This window comes from Durio zibethinus, chromosome 11, assembly GCF_047325235.1.
Source record: "Durio zibethinus cultivar Kanyao isolate XHJ-2024 chromosome 11, ASM4732523v1, whole genome shotgun sequence".
NCBI classification, from domain to species: domain Eukaryota; kingdom Viridiplantae; phylum Streptophyta; class Magnoliopsida; order Malvales; family Malvaceae; genus Durio; species Durio zibethinus.
The window spans coordinates 17,199,283-17,215,903 of record NC_143172.1 but is presented as its reverse complement, the minus strand read 5'-3'; the positions used below and the strand labels follow the sequence as shown (position 1 = coordinate 17,215,903).

Below are 16,621 nucleotides of genomic sequence, written 5' to 3'. Positions count from 1 at the left end.
TAGTAATTTAAATAATCTAATTTTTAATTAAAAAAAATTATTTAAGGTGTTTTTGGCTAAAAAATGAGTTGAATAATCTTTTATAAAAAATTAAATTGAGTTATTCAAGAGGTTTCTGGTAAAAAACGCCTTAAACAACCCCATTAAATTTTTTGTGAAAAATTATTTAAAACATTTTTGATAAAAAAAAACACTTTGAATAACCTTATTTAATTTTTTTATAAAAAATTATTCATGATGTTTTTGATCGAAAAATGTATTGAATAACTCCATTCAATTAATTGAATGAATTTATTTAGATTATCATCATACATATTTATTTATATATATTCATGAACATATTCATTTAATGTTTATGAATAAACTCATTTAATTTAAACGAATCAAACACAAATAAATGCGAATATCTCGTTATTAAACAAATCGAACTCGAACACAATTAACAAATTTCTTAACAAACATGAATCAAATTGAAATAACTCTAAAATTAAATGAATAAATCACAAACTTATGTTCATTCATTCGTTCATTCAATTCATTTACAGCCCTAACAACACCGGATCTTTGCTTCGTAAACAGTAAAAGTGACAAGCTAAAACAATCGTATTACATGAAATCCCTACCAATGTGTCTGAACCGAACCGGACCAACCGGTTGAATCATTGAACCCAAAAAAAAACGACAGAAAAAGTGATCAAGCTGGAAGAGGTTTTAGACCTATCAATTCCCGACTGAACCGATTGAACAAATTAAGCCCAGAAGCAAGAACTTACGATTGGTACAATCACCGATCCGGTTTTTAAAACATTGATCACTGATCCGTTTATCAAAGCATTGATCCTAGCATAACAGGAACTATTGTGTCTTCTCTTACGTATTTTAAAAAAACACTCAGAAAAGAATATGAACAAGAAATGAAAATAAAATAGAATTAGGGAAAAAATCTAATGTACTCGATTGTCTGTTCAATGATGAGCTCATTATCCTCACAATAAACTTAATCTCGAACCAGCTCTAGACTTGGTATTGTTGCCTCGAAACCAGGCAACTCCAGGCGTTGGTCACCAGGGAAAATGCTTGAGATAGATGCCCAAGACTAGACAGCTATCTGTATATCAACATCCAACTCTAAATCAACTAGAACTGGACCATAAAGAGCTAAGCCTCGATGCAAGTTTCGCACTCTTGTAGTCTTCTCTAAGCTGAATGAACCTGAATTGAGACCCAAATCAAAACTAGCAACCTTTCACAGAGAAAAACCAAACAAAAAAGCAAGGATATCTAAATTTACATAACAGGCAAACACAATAAAAAATGCATTGATTCAAATGCACAGCATACAAATCAATGCAGAAAAGGGATGTTCTTTCGCTTGAATGTTCCTTTCATAATTAGGTAGTAGAAGAAGGGAAGTTTCGTCTGTCATTGCAAGCAACCATCATTACTAAACAGGGTAGCAGTTTTGTGACTTAACTACAGCATTTAACTTTAAGTTTGAGTCAATTTTTCAGGTCCTTCAATTCGGGTCATTCCGATTTTGGATAATTTTGGGGTTTGGATTGTTTTTGAGTTCAGGATGGATGGATTCGGGTTGCAGACATTTTCTGATCAAATTGGGTTGAGTTGGGTTCAGGTGAGTGAAACAGGTTTTTCAGGCTTGAATGAGTTGGTGGGTTTTTTTGTGTTTGGGTCAGATTTCACAAGTCTAGGACTTTCTCGACTTGCATTTCTAATGAAAAAGTTAACTAAGGCTTGCATTTCATCATGATGCGCTGCACAAATGTAAGTACCGACTACCAACCATAGAGTATAAAGAGCAAACAACAAGATCAATTATAAAAGCAATACCTTTGTGCATCTTTCCGGATGCTAGGGGTACCCTCAAACAAAGTGGAGAGACTTTCAGGAGCAACAATAAAGACATTGGCCAAGCTGGAGACCAACAGTTCATCAGTAAAATAGAAGTTTAAATGACAAAATAGAGGTCCAGTGATTCATGAATTCAATAACCTACATGCCAAGTAGTTCAAATTTCTCATCAACAGAAGGTGCATTAAAACTGCGCACAAATTCTCCATACTCAGTTATATCACGCTTCAGTCGTAGTCCTCCACTGCAAATCAGTACATAAAAGATTCAAATAACACAGGCAAACAAAGACGTACTACCACATCTTCAACAAGGTTTCTATGGTAAACATGATAGAGGACCTCCCTGAATCCGAAAACAGTCACAACCATTTGCATCACTGTTGCTATTTCACTGTTCATAAAAATAACGGGCAATTGAAAATTAGATCAAGGCAAAATACCTCGGATTAAAAGTGAACTTCTGCCAATGATTAAGTAGTCCTTTGTGCAAGCGATTTCCCTGAAATGAAATATGATCAGCAATTTACCCTTTCAAAATGTGGTAGAATCACTTATCAAAACAGTACAAATAGAAATAGGAAAAATTATAATAGAAAAAAAAACCAAATACCACAAAACAAAATTGCTGAAAATTATCAACGGACACATTGCTTAAAAAACTAAACTGTTTCAAACGGATAGATGAATGAAGAAACACTGAGTTTGTGTAAATTGATTGAAGAAAGTTCTTGATGTGTGAAAGCATCCTCTCATTAGATAAACTATAGAACCACCAAATCTTACAAAGTGCACATACTTTTTGCCTGTGCCATACAAATCAATCTTGTTTGTACACAGGTAAATTTAGTAGACTCAGTCATGTAATTATGTACATAATAATAAAGGGAATATCAAATTATAAACATCATACCAGTTCAGTGAGGAATGCTTGTTTGTTAAGACCCTCTAGTGCAGTGAACGCAGCCTCAAGGACACGGGAAAGATAAGCAACGACTCTAGACATGGAAAAGAAGACAAGAAATTGAAATCAAATAGTTTGTTTTTACATCAGCACTGCTAAAGAAGAGATCTACTGTAACCTGGAAACAATGGAAACGGAATGTATTATTTTGATTGACAAGTAGACAACAAAAAGTAACATAAATGAAGCTATAGCTAAGTGCAAAATCTTATAGGCAAAGGACTTGGATCATTTCTAATGTTTCACGACCAATCAGCTTCACATCCAAAGAGTTTCTAAGACCCCCAAAAAAGTTCACTAGAAGGACAAACCTTGTGCAGGCATTAGTGGGACGATGATCAGGAGCCATTCCATCATCAGGTGAGCGGTAATCTGTTGCCTTTTGTTCAGCTGATAATAATCGTTCAACCTGCAATGGAGTTTCACCAAGACAATTACCAATAATTAAGAAAACTAAAGAGAGTAAATAAACAGGCACAATCTATAAGCTTGGAGAAAAAATAGAGTTAAGCAAATATGCACCATTTAGTGGGTGACAAAAAGAACTCAATCATAACAAAGTCTATAAAGAAATATAATAGGACCCAAATCTCTAGCCACTGTCTAAAGCTATGGTGGTGCAACTTTTCATGTTCCTTCAAGTAACCAAATCTGATGGATCCAACAGACATAGGTATGGAAGTATGACCCTCTAAATACATGGAAAAACCTTAAAAAATTGAGCACAACTATGTCGGACATACCTATATCCGAAAATTACCCCCATGCTATTGTCCAGAAGATTCTAAATAGAAGAGACTGAAAGTGAGTAACTGACCTCAGCCATCACAGTTTCAATGCATTGCTGCAGCCCTTTATAGGCAGCACCCTCTGCAGTAGACATTGCTGTTGCCATTTCTTCGCAAGAAGCAGCATGAGCACCATCAACAGGCAATAAAAGCCGAGATATAGAATTTGCAAAGTACTGCAGATAAAAGGTAATACTGATTCAAATCTTCATAATACTAAAATATTCCTTCATCTGTGAAATTTAATTTAACAAACAACCAAGAAACCCAACATACTTGCTGAACTATGGCCACACTACTGCCACAACATTGTACAGCAACCATGAAAGATCTGAAACTGCTTTCACCAGCAGCCGCAGCGGCTTCTGCCTGCACATCGGGTAATTAACCACCGTTATTTCCATTATTTTTTCGTTAAATTGAAACTTAAATGCATAAAATTAAACATAATCAGGTACATACCGCAGAAGCAGCTGCCGCAGCCACCCTTCTACTAACACTTGTACCTAGCACAAACCTTTCCCTCAAGCCTGCAGCTTCAGTCAAGCTATCTCTAGCCCGTTCAAGTCCATCTGTTATATATTGGCTGACCTAAAAGTTGAGATAATTAAGTACCCATGACAAAATTCCAGAGAATAGACATGTTTAATTAGCCCACTTACTTGGCCAAGTAGGCAAGTGAAGACTGATTTTACATTAGCTGCAAGTGTAGCAGGCTGTCAAAGACATATTGCAATTAAATTAGTAATTGATCAAATTTATGTCATAATATGTGGCTTCTTTTGCTCTACCCAGCCTTTGTTTCTTTTTACCACACTAGCATTCTGTTTCATATTGCATGGTTAAGTTTCAGATATGCAATCATGTCACTTTAGCTATACTTTATCTATCATATACCAGTCATGGTGGTGGATAAGGCCTCTGAATTGCAATTATTTCAAAGATTTTGAAACAACATATTAGCCCAGTTATGCAGCTTAAGAAACCCACGGTAGGCTAAGATTTAGACAAAACTTTAAAAGCAATACAGTTAATACTTAAAAGAAGCATCGGAAAGCCTCAAAACTTTTTTCCTCACAACCCTTTTTTAGGTGGCCCAGTATCATCTGCAGTCTCTCACGATGAAGAAAAAATGATCAGAAGTAACAGAGCATAGCATTGTTTGGTGGATAAATTATTACCTGAGAAGAAAACAAAGTGCATCTAGATATTGCTTCTTCATTCCACCGTACAAACTCTGTCACAACTGCAACAGATATCTGCTGATAGGAAGAAGCCACTGAAGCCCCTTTAGAGCGCCCTATTGTTCCACTTGACTCGGAAACTTTCTGGCTTTCAGCACGCAGTTCTTCCAACTGCACAGCATCAAAGATGTTACGAGCTCCAACAATGAAGCATATCAAGCATTGAAACTTAAAGGAACAAGTAAATCAAATGTGCAAACCTTTGCTTGATACAGTTGCCCAAGAGAGGCTTGCTCATGTTCAGGATATTCATCCTTGTGAGCAGAAAACAGAGACTCTGTGAGACCTGTAACAACAAGCAATTTTGTAATTAAGGTATAAATGGAGAATGAATTAAAAAAAAAAAAAAAAGCAATTAAGTGTGGTTTACTTTCACATTTGTTTGAGTCCACTTAACACTGTTAGCTTGTATACTAACAGTTTAAAACTTCATACCACAATCTTAATGTTAAAATATATGTCAATGTCCACGTATTTGCCGATAAATTTAGTAAAATAGTTGCTTATCTAGATAAAAAGAAATACAGATGATAGACTCAGATTTTCCTAACTCTAAAACATAGATCTTGTCCAAAACAGGCTTTGTGAGTTTAGACAAATTCATGAACTATCAAGAATAAAATATCACATCACCTTTCTTGATTGAAATGCCACATTATACATTTTCATTTAATTTTTCCAATTCATCCCACAAAACCATCATCCATCACTTTGGTCTATTTTTTATTTAATCCCATCAGCAATTCCAAATGAACAACCCTAAAACATCTACTTGAATCAATTAATAAATATGTGATTCCAAAATGTAATTAAAATTATAAGAGGACTATGCAGCACAAGGTGATTTGCAAAGGAGCTATTGTCATATTGTTACCTTCAACATCCGAATCACCACATCCAACAGCTCGCAGGTCTCTAGCAAGTTCTTGGGTCTTCTCGTATGCCACAGCTAACATTCTCAGATACTGAAGCCTCAAGTGAAATATGAGTAAAGTCAAAATTGTCACTTCTAATTACCATTTAGATAAGGAAGAATGGATGCATCTACTATAAGTTACCAATAAAAGTCCACCTTCCTCCATGGGAGGAGGATTCACAAGAGATGGCTTCACTAATAATTTGTCCAGAAGTGCAGTAACTCGCTGCTCCAAAACTCGCTGAATATGACATAAGAAAACAGCTACAATTAGAAAACAGGTATACATAAATGGGATGCACATAAGTCGATGAAATGCAATAACATGGGAACATGACAGATTCCTCAAGGCACCTGAACTAAAATTGACATAACATCATTAGGAGAAGGGAATACTGCCATAATTGTCGCTGCTTCTTTGCGTACAGTATCTGTTGGACAAACAACATAGATACAACAAGTCTGTTGATGAACTCAAGCCCTTGAATTTACATCAATATAACTACTCCCTCAACCTGTAATTTCTTTGTATAATGAAGAAAGCCCACGTGCAACATTGCTAGGACTAGCTTGAGAACCCTGGTTGCCAAGAACTAATCTGGTGTCCGAATTCATCACTTCCACATCAATGAACATTGGACGGGTTGCCACATAATGTTGCATGGCACTGGTGCCCCTGTTAAACTGCAATTGTGAAATCAGAAATATTCCAAATCAATTAACATGATTCTTTCATAAATTTAAATAGCCTGCTTGAAATAGAAAGAATTACACCTTAGTTAATTTTATAGACTAAATATACAATTAATTAATACCTGAGATAAAATTTTAGCACATTCGGACATGGTAGACAATTCTCTTCTCTGTGATGCAGCATCAAACCGAGCCAACAATCTGTTCTCCAGTTCTACAGGGAGTTCGGGAAAAGATAAAAACACATGGAAGACTTGATACGCTTGTCATTACAAGATAGGCGAAGCCATCAACAAGACCAAACTTAGTGGACTCTTTGCCTTCACAATTTAATTCTAAAGCGTCCATAAATGATCAAGATGGCAAAATCAACTTAGGTATAACGACCATTTCTTTTAGGTAACAAAATTGTTTAATCAAAATTCCCCTATTGCAATCTACTAAAAGTCACTCATTCACTCATTTATCATTCTCATTGATCACACGGACTTCATAACAGAAGTGTGCAATACAATAGTTAGCATACCATTGCAGTACTCCTGAAGATTAGCAACTGCAACTTCCAATCCCCTGCTGGCAGTTGCACTTCCCACAACAGATGGCACAGCTCTTGCAATATCCTCTTCAGCAAATGATCCTAAAATCAACATAATAGATGAGAGGTAAAAAATTGGTCATAAAGCAGTAAGAAGCATAAAAAACATATTAGAGAAGTAGTAGTCATGGAAATAAGTGCACTATACTAAAATATGTTCACCAGTTACAATTTCAAACAGTTGGTATCATATCAAATTCATTTTATCACATTCAGTCACTTGCTTCTCACATTCACATCTGGTAATTAAATAAGCTTGTGAATTTGTGCAATAACTAAAGCTTTAGAAAAGTGACGTCATCCTACGCAATTTCTGTGCAATTGAAGCAGCCTCAGCGACACGGCTGTCATCAGAAAATAGAGGTGAAAGTTCCATTAGATCGCCTGGGCTGCTATTAAACTCCATCAAGTACTGCAAGGGATAAATATTGTCAAGGTGTTAAAGCAATTTAAGCAACAGATAAGACACAAAATACACCAACTGAAAGTACCTTTATGAGCTCTATAGTTTGACTAGCAGTTTCACGCTGAGCATCTGCACTCTGACAAGAAAATACCAAATAAATGCATATAGGAAATGCTGTAAGTAACTATATAATTTAGCAACATGATGACAACCAACTAGGAGCAGATAAATCTAGTTAGTGGTAGCCGAAACAATGGATAATCTTACCTGCAAATGATCTCCTATTTTTGCAGCAGTCTGCCCAACACTTGAAATACGTGAATCCAATCTTGCAAAGCTGTCGAACAAGCCATCTACACCTTTTTCCAGCTGGAGAAAAATAAGTAATACTATTCAGATTATGACCTAAACTCATATTAGATTCACATTCACCTAAGAACTTGTAATTTGAAAGATCCAAAAAACTGATTTTCGACACAATGCCATGCTGTAACAGTTCAAATCAAGGTAGAAAAGTGAAGGTAGGGTGTGAAAGCAGGGTTTTTTAAAACAAAAACAAGAAGCATTTATCTCAATATTCACTATTTGTTCTCTTATGGTCTTCACAAACAAAAATCCATAAAACTATTGCAATGCATCTTTCTTTTCTTGATTTTCTTATAGAGAAATGGGTTTAAATATCCAAAAGATAAATACTTTTTTTAAAACAATTTTAGGCGTGAAAGAAATAATTTCTTCTTTCTTTTTCTGACAGTTTTACATAAATGATATAAAAGAACAGGTATAAAGGAATTCCGCTGACTAACCTCAGTTAGTGTCTTACGGTGCTTAGCATCTTGAGTAGAAACCTCTTCCTTGAGATTGTAGAGTCTACCGTCAATCTTCAACCCATATCAAGAAAATTAAAACATTAATATGAATCCTACAGGTGTCATCAAAAACCCATGTTACAGAACAGACCTGCTTGCGAAGGTCAACCAACTCTTTACAAGAATCCTTGAACAGAGATAATAGAGCATCTACTTCTGGAAATAGAGGGGCAGAGAGTCCTTGTGCGAATTTTGTTGCATCAGAAGGGGCACGGACATGTCCATTTGGCAGAACATCAGTCCCACCAATGCCGTGGCCATCAGCTGAATCTGCTTCTTCTTCTTGGAAAGACGGCAGGAGCTCATTAACCAAGTTCCCAAATAATGCATCAAATGAAAATTCACCCTACCAATTGACTTTCAATCATAAACTTATCCAACGGCATTTAATGAGCAAACTAAAAGAGGCTCTGACAATTTTAAATTCATAATATATTGAATCATTGGTGGTTTGATTCATTACCTTAAAGTCATCAATGTCCAGGATGAGTGGAAGATTGCTTACAGAAGAAGATTTTGACCTTTCTTTCATCTATTTGACATGGATTAAATCAAACAAAATTAAGATAAGATCACTATTAAAGTTCTTATCAATAGGCAGAAAAGAAAAACCCTAGCAACAACTTAATTTTTGAGATAACAAAAGAAACAATAAAAAAAGCGTGCAAGGCAAATGTGATTATTTTAACCTATGCTGGCCTATAATGAAAAAAAGTTTGCAGAGAAACAAGTAACTAAATACTCCATTGTCTCCTAATTTGAGCCAGTACTTCAATTTCTTTAGAAACACAAAATAAAATACTCCATTTGTATTTTCGGCATAGTACTCCATTTTCTCAGCTACAAAATTGAAACAAATGGAAAAAAGAAACTTATCTTCAATTCACAGCTTAGTGACAATTCAGTTAATTCGCATCAAATTGGGATTAACATAGCCCATTGGGATTCAAATGCAAGGTTAAACGCTAATATTCTTTCTGTAACAGCCTATTGAAACATTGCAAATTACATGAATTACCCACACCCATGCACTAGAGCTAATTCTGTTTACCTTATTTGCAATGAGCAACAATAAATCTAGGAACATAAAACAAGAAGAAAGCAAATTTTCTATTTAATTGTCTCCTATAATATGAAAACTGAGAAGGATAACCTCGGTATCAGTTGAAGGAGCAAAATCCAAACTTGAGGAGAGTGAAGATTGCCAGAGGAGTTTTGACTGATTTCAAACAGAATCAGTAAATTAGCATGGTCAGAACAACAAATGCTGTCAGAAACGAGCATCAAAAGAAAGCAACAAAGCTATTAAACATGGACTCAGGATGTTAATTGCTATTCTTTTCTCCTTGCTACAAAAGGCAACAGCAGCAGAATCAAATCAAAATGTTGAAATAGGAAACTGCTGCTGCTATAATGTTGGCTGTTATGTTTCATGGATGATTTATTTTTTAATTTTTTGGATGAGTAAATGTGAGAGATTTTAGTGTCACTAATTATAATTTATTTACAGAGCTTTGAGGGAAATAATGGAAATATTGCTCCATCTTACAATGAAGATAGAACAGCAGGGAACACGTTGAACAAGAAACTTAAAGAGTTACACAAAAGATAATATCTAGAATTTACCTTCAATCCAGATCAGGGATCTGCAGACAAATCATCATCAATCTTCCCTTTTTCTTTTTGAAACTGTTTCCTGCCCTGCAGCACAGCACCTTTCTTAGCATAAGATAGGAATTACCTCACCCCATTATTCACAACCCAAAATCAAGATGAACAAGAAGAGGTATGCTAAGATGGCTTATTCTTTTTATTTTATTTGAAATATGTTTATTTTCTTTCTTTTTGGATGGCAAACCTCATGTTGACTACAATTGCTTACTTGTGGTTGAAGAGGCATTCATGTTTGTAGTGTTATTACGATTTATGCTTGATTCCACCAAGCTGGGTGGTCCAATCTGTGTGTTAAGCTCGGGATATAATTCTTGGAAGACTGATATGAAATCACTTATTTGCTATGTTCTCTTCTGGTTTTCTTTCCTTTTGTTTTGCCCTTTTTAACCTCTCTTTTCTAAATTATTATATAATATTCTAGAATTAATGTGATTTCCAGTTTGAAGAATTGAAAGTAGTGGTGTCACCATCAATATCCAACTGATCCTTTCTCTAGTTATCTATCCAAAAAGAAGAACCAAAAACATAGCATGATTCTTTATCTGCATTCTCCCCACAAAATAATGTAAATGATGCCAGCACACATGGATCTTCTCTTAATTAAGACCTAAAGCCTTAAATTTCTTTGCTGACTTAGGCTTCAGAAAATATTGGACCCAACAATTCAAATACTATGATAAATTATTTATCAGTCCACCTAAACACACTTTATATTAAACAAATTCACTAAGAACTAGGAAGCATGGACACAGACATGCAATACAGGTACAACACGACACAGACACAACGACACAACAATTTTTAAAAATGAGGACACAGCAAGACATAGCAATAAAAAAATTTTATACATTTTTATGTAAAAATATTTAATGTAAATATAAATATAAATACTTTCCACTAATATATGAATAAAATTTTCACAAAATGTTATTATCATTATACAACATATAAAATTTATTCATTAATTATTATTTGTATAATATTTATATATTTCTTTGTATAATAATTATATTTTTAGAATTAAAATTTTTATTATTTACATATTAAATATTGATGCACACATTCACATACACTTTTCCTCTATTTTGACCAAATTTTGACTTACACTTTAAGAGGAACAAAACCCAAAATTCTCAAAAAATTAAAACCCTCCCACCATCTGACTTTTCAACCCACAAAAGCTTGGAAAACTTGGCACCTTTTTTTAGATAATTAATCTTGTATTTGTCCAATGCCACCTTTTCTTCTTCTCATTCCTCCTTTTTCTTCTCTTTTTTCTTTCCTTTCTTCTTATTTCTTCTTCTTTCCATCCCTGTTTCTTTCTCTTGCCCTTACCCAAATTCTGGCCGCCATTGTTGCCACCACTCACTGACATTGAAAATTTCCTTAAAAATTACTAAAAAAATTGTCTCACCCTTATCTTTCTTTCCATTCAGCTAGATTTTCAAAAAACAACTAGAAAAGCCTAGATCTACTAAAAAAGACTCACAGCTTCTATCAATTTTTATCCTTTTTTGTTGCTAATCCCGTGGCTAGATGTATCTTGACCGTGTTAGAACCGTGTCCAACTTGGTTTTTATTTTTTTCCCGTGTCCTGGTGTGTCCCGTATGTATTCCGTTATGTCGGCAACATATCCATGTCAAACACTGGCACGGAGGGAGTGGCCATGTGTCCGTGCTTCACAGACTAAAAAGGACAGCTTCAAGAATGTCTTGTGAAATAATTATTTATCAGCCACAAGTTAAAAAATTTCTTGTTTTCCCAGTAGACCCTTCTTATTGTTTGTCTACCTCTTCATCAGAATCTTAAGGATCAAAAGATTTTTAGGACTCTTGACAACCTATTTATCACCACCTAATTGACCACCAACCATACCCATCACAACATGTAGTAATACTCACATGTTACCCAACCCCCTTGTGTTTGCATAAGTATCAGCTTGAACTTGTTAAACTTGTTGAACATTAAGGGTATGGCTTAAGGAAGAAGACATTGGAACTTGGAATGGCATTGAGAAGAAGATGGTACATTTTCTTTTCCATAACAAACCCATTGTGTATATCCCCCTACAAAACCCTCACATATTAAGTACACTTTGTCTTCCTCATAAAGAAAAATTAACCTAATGCAGCAAGGACATATTATCTTACCACCAATAGAAGAATTACCAAATGCAAATTCAACAAATTGATTGACTCCTTGTTGTTCTCCATTATGAGGCTTGTAAATCCAACTCTTATCCATTGGATAGGAATGACATAACTAACAAAAGCAACCCATATAAAATTAGTATATTACTTATAGAATTTTATTATTCTAATAATAATATGTTTTTTCCTAATTTGGAAAAAAGGAAAGGCAAGACCAGTCTATACAGCTTTGCAATGGGCAGTCAAGGAATTCAAGGCCTAGTAGGTTGAGTTTGCTTGTCAAATATATATGGTAGCTTTAACTCTTCTTTGATGCATTTTTCCCTCCATAATATGATAATTAATAAGTTAATATCTGGCTGGCAATCAGCTAGAATGGTCCTCCCTCAACCAATTAATTAGTATTTTAAAAAAAATTTACACTCCAGCAGAATAGCACAGGGGAAAACTAATCTGTATGAAAGAATAGCACAGGGGAAAATTAGTCTGTATGAAGTATTAGATATAAAAGAGTAGAGCCCAATGACCAACACCAGAAGAGAAAAGAGAAACAAGCTGATTCATCTAGAATAGCCACAAGGAAGCTACACTTATAACAAGGTTGATTGCAATTATAAATCTATGAATTCAAATATTAAATAAACATTTGTCTAAATGGATTCATAACCTCATCATTACTTCTTGATGATTCCCCAACATCCCAATTAGTACCAAAAGGCTCCCCATGTGCAACACGTTGTATAAGGACCAGTGAATCCCCTTAAATAAAGGTGGACGGTGACTTCAACTAGCCAAAAAAAAAACTATTTGCTATCACACCTCAATCATGGGCATCTAATCTTGTTGTCACTTATGAAGTTATACTGCAAAAATCCAAATTCAGTGAACTCCTCGACCCCTTTCTTAAATTCAACGTTAATTTATTTTTTATTATCCACACAATGATACTTCCAAGTTAAAAGCATTTGTGATCTAGAATCTACTCAAGCATTTAAATTGATGAGGAAATAGGTCGGTTCTGGTCTTTTCGCTTTAGGGTTTAGGATCTATACATTTTCCCATTTTCCATCACTATATATAGTCATCATATTCAGCTTAATTATAAATTAAATTTCAGCCTCTAGTTGACTCTTTTCTGTGTGGCAAGACTCTATAATACACCATCTATAATATGTATAAAAGCATGGATATTGGAAAACTTTTGGATTGACTAAGACAAACATTTTTACTCATATTTCTAAATTGCTAATTCAAATGTTTTTATTATAAGATTTATCCAATCTATAAATAAGAATTCTAATTGCATCAAATGACTATCATTAACAATATTTTTTCCTATATATATTTATAAGATTTAATGATCACCATTATCCACAATATATATAAGGGGCACAGATGTTGGAAAACTTTTAGAGTGACCAAGTCAGACATTTTTACTCATTATATTTCTAAATTTTCATTTCAAATATTATAGGACTTATCCAATTTGTAAACAAGAATTCTAATTGCATCAAATGACTGTCATTAACAATATTTTTTCTTCCATATTTATAAGATTTAATGATTTATCCAATTTGTAAATAGGAAATGGCTTTCATTAAAAAATGTTTTTCTTAAAAATGTTTTTCTTAATTCTAATAGTTTAGAATTAATTTTCATTAAAAATGTTTTTCTTAATTCCAATTTAAATTTAAAATTACCGTTTTAAATTGATTTTTATTTATTAAAATTTTGAATTTTAATAATAAGAATAGTTTTAAAGTCAGAAAAGAGTTTTAATTATATTGAATTGTCGTAATTTGGATAGAATTTTTTAGTTAATTGTTAACTAATTAAATTTCATCAAACAAGGGTAAAGTTAGGATCTATGAGTAATTAAATCTCATGCTATTACATATATGGGCAACTTTGGTTTTGATATCATCTAAAGAATTAAATCTCATGCGATTGTAAATATATGGGCAACTTTGTTTTCAATATCTATCCTATATTATATACATAAAAAGGATTTATGGTCTTCATTCCTCCAATATATACCAAAAATTAACTAGCACGCCAACTATTTATCTCTTAGTCATAACAAAAGATATGACTTTATCAAAAAGGATATAGACATAATATAAGATTCATTATATCAAGAGAAATGTAAAGTACAACAATAACCTAACAAAGACGAAATTGAAAAAGTAACAAAAGATATTACTTTACTGACAAGTATCGGGAAATTAGCTCGCAAATTAAAAGAACAATTGACCTAGAAAAAGTACCGCATCAAGTTTCAAGTTAATTCTATTGAACTTTAAAGTTTAAACTAAATTCTATTCCAATCAAACTAGAGAGTTATTTCGTGAAACATCACTTATATGAGGTTCTATGTCATGCTCCAAAGATGTTGTCCTTAACAAGAGATTTGCCATACAACAGGTTTAAGAAGGATACTAGACCTGCTACAAGCTTCTAAGTCAAAAGACAATTAGAATAGCCCATGGTAAGAATATGAATATTTTCCTAATAACTTGCAGGTCTATTATGTGATGAAATTGGCAGTGGCCTACAGCTGGGTTTCTAGAAGTTATGCTACAGTTATCTAATCCCAATTCCCATTCTTTATGGATCCAAATTTCATTATTCTAATCAAGAATATGATATCCAAAATCCAAATAAGAATAATAATAAAAAATTCCGCAACAAGTAACTTTGACAATGGAATTGAGAAAACAAAACATCCTATGTCTTATTGATTTGACTGCTAAGACAATGGAGAACAATCATAAAAAGCATATATGATTTCAATTTTAAAACTAAATTCAAGTAATTCTTAGCCAAACAGCCTACATTTTCTCAAACACCAAATAGAACATCACTGCTACATATTCTCAGCATGCCAAAAGCTGTAGACAATGGATAACTAAAATTGAAAATAACTAGGCCAGAGAATCATCGCATGTACCAAAAGTCCTCAACCATATATCACCAAAAAAAAAAAATCATACCGCAGGAAACGATCCTATCCTGCTAAGTGCTACCCGAAACAGATTCAAAGGAAAGTTGAAAGGCATTGAGAACAGAAAGAATACCAAGGCTTGAGTGAACTTGCAGCAATCTCTAGAGCTCCGATCGGCTGCAAAATAATAATAATAATAATAATAAAAGAAAGTAATGAAGGAAGATCGAATTGAACAAAAATCTGAAGCGAAAAAAAAAATCGAAACGGAGAGAGAAAATCTGTTGCCGCAACGTTTGGTTTGAGGAAATTTTGAGGGAAAGCGAAAATTCGATTGAAGAAAATATGGGAGAAAACTTAGACTGGTTGTTTTCTCTATCTTCCCTTCAAAAAAAAAAATGTGGGAAAAATAAAGGAAAATCTTTTGGGTTCACTTCTAACTACAAAAAACCATCATAAAAACCATACGTATCACATAGGAGGACCGAGCGAGACAGAACACTTCAGGGAGAAGAGTAAAGAATTTAGACCGTCGGCCGGCGACTACTAATTTTTTCGATGGTAACTCCCGCTGTAGTCAGAGGCGCAGCAAAGAGTCCTGGGAGGAGGGAAGTTTCAGAGGAACGAGAAGAGATCTGATATGTGAAAAATGACGGAGAAGAAGATGAAGCCAAAAAAAGGGGAGGCAATAACTATGTCGCTTAACACCTAAGCAGAGAGAAAACCTAACGGAAAAAGGATAATCTATATCTAAATTATATTAAGGTGCATTTGGTTCGTCGAAGAGAAAGTGATCCCGGCTAAGAATAGATTCTTGGTAAAAGATAATTTTTTATGTCATAAGAATGTTAAATTTTTTTGTTCGGTCAGGAAAAAAAATTAGATTATTTAGTAAAATTTTTTTATTATAATGATTTTTATTATTTATGAATAACACATTATAAATATTTTAATTGTTAATTATATTATTAAAATTAAATCTGTGATAATAATTAAATAAAAAAAATAAAAAAAATTTATTTTTATAATGTTAGAAATAAAATGGTAGATTAGAAATAAAAATATATAAGTATAAAATAAATAAAAAATTACATTGGTTTTTTTTAAAAAACCACAACCTTTGACAAAAAAAGTCAAATAAATAAAAAACAACAATTTTATTATATAAAAACTCAAATACTATAATTTTACGAAAAAAAAATACAATCATTACGTTTCCTCTTTTAAAAATGTAATTTTTGAATTAAAAATAATATAATTATTACATTTTCTTAAAAAATATTATCTTTTAATTAGAAAATACAACCATTACATTTCTTCCTTTAAAAATGTAATATTTGAATAAAAAAGTACAATAATTACGTTTCCTCTATTAAAAATATAGTTTTTGATTAAAAAAAAACCTATGGTTCCTCGTTTAAAAACGTAACCTTTAAATAAAAAGTATAACTATAAGTATAACCATTACGTTTCATTGTTTAAAAATGTAATTTTTGAATTAAAAAATAA

The 16,621-nt window shown here is 33.2% G+C and overlaps 1 protein-coding gene across 11 annotated transcripts; it reads right to left on the bottom strand.

The window, feature by feature from the left end:
• Positions 1 to 487: 487 nt before the first annotated feature.
• On the bottom strand, positions 488 to 15,839 carry LOC111291427 (exocyst complex component SEC10b-like). 11 transcript variants are annotated; one of them, XM_022883162.2, is made up of 29 exons: positions 15,581 to 15,839; positions 15,246 to 15,289; positions 12,169 to 12,280; positions 9,970 to 10,044; positions 9,497 to 9,562; positions 8,807 to 8,875; positions 8,435 to 8,689; positions 8,281 to 8,355; positions 7,742 to 7,843; positions 7,560 to 7,610; positions 7,375 to 7,480; positions 7,000 to 7,110; positions 6,596 to 6,687; positions 6,296 to 6,464; positions 6,135 to 6,211; positions 5,923 to 6,021; positions 5,739 to 5,829; positions 5,065 to 5,150; positions 4,802 to 4,975; positions 4,283 to 4,336; positions 4,083 to 4,211; positions 3,897 to 3,989; positions 3,650 to 3,796; positions 3,144 to 3,241; positions 2,782 to 2,866; positions 2,312 to 2,370; positions 2,015 to 2,113; positions 1,849 to 1,932; positions 488 to 1,212 (listed from the first exon to the last, which is right to left on the bottom strand). In XM_022883162.2, exons 6-29 carry the CDS (start codon positions 8,873 to 8,875, stop codon positions 1,134 to 1,136), a joined length of 2,484 nt encoding a protein of 827 aa, XP_022738897.2. In that variant the 5' UTR covers positions 9,497 to 9,562; positions 9,970 to 10,044; positions 12,169 to 12,280; positions 15,246 to 15,289; positions 15,581 to 15,839; the 3' UTR covers positions 488 to 1,133. The 11 variants fall into 11 exon arrangements, 9 of the variants coding, with proteins under 9 accessions (XP_022738897.2, XP_089624244.1, XP_022738904.2 ...); XM_089768118.1 differs by having other exon boundaries at positions 9,970 to 10,039; XR_016346418.1 differs by lacking the exon at positions 12,169 to 12,280 and having other exon boundaries at positions 2,782 to 2,950.
• Between the last annotated feature and the right edge of the window lie 782 nt (positions 15,840 to 16,621).

What these genes read in the sequence shown, in the direction of transcription:
- LOC111291427 (XM_089768120.1), bottom strand. Translation starts at nt 8,875, where the DNA reads ATGAAAGAAAGGTCAAAATCTTCTTCTGTAAGCAATCTTCCACTCATC. An exon ending in TTCAATTGCACAGAAATTGC is followed by an intron (nt 7,111 to 7,374) that starts GTAGGATGACGT and finishes TGTTGATTTTAG; the next exon opens with GATCATTTGCTGAAGAGGAT. An exon ending in AAGCATTCCTCACTGAACTG is followed by an intron (nt 2,371 to 2,781) that starts GTATGATGTTTA and finishes ATTTCATTTCAG; the next exon opens with GGAAATCGCTTGCACAAAGG.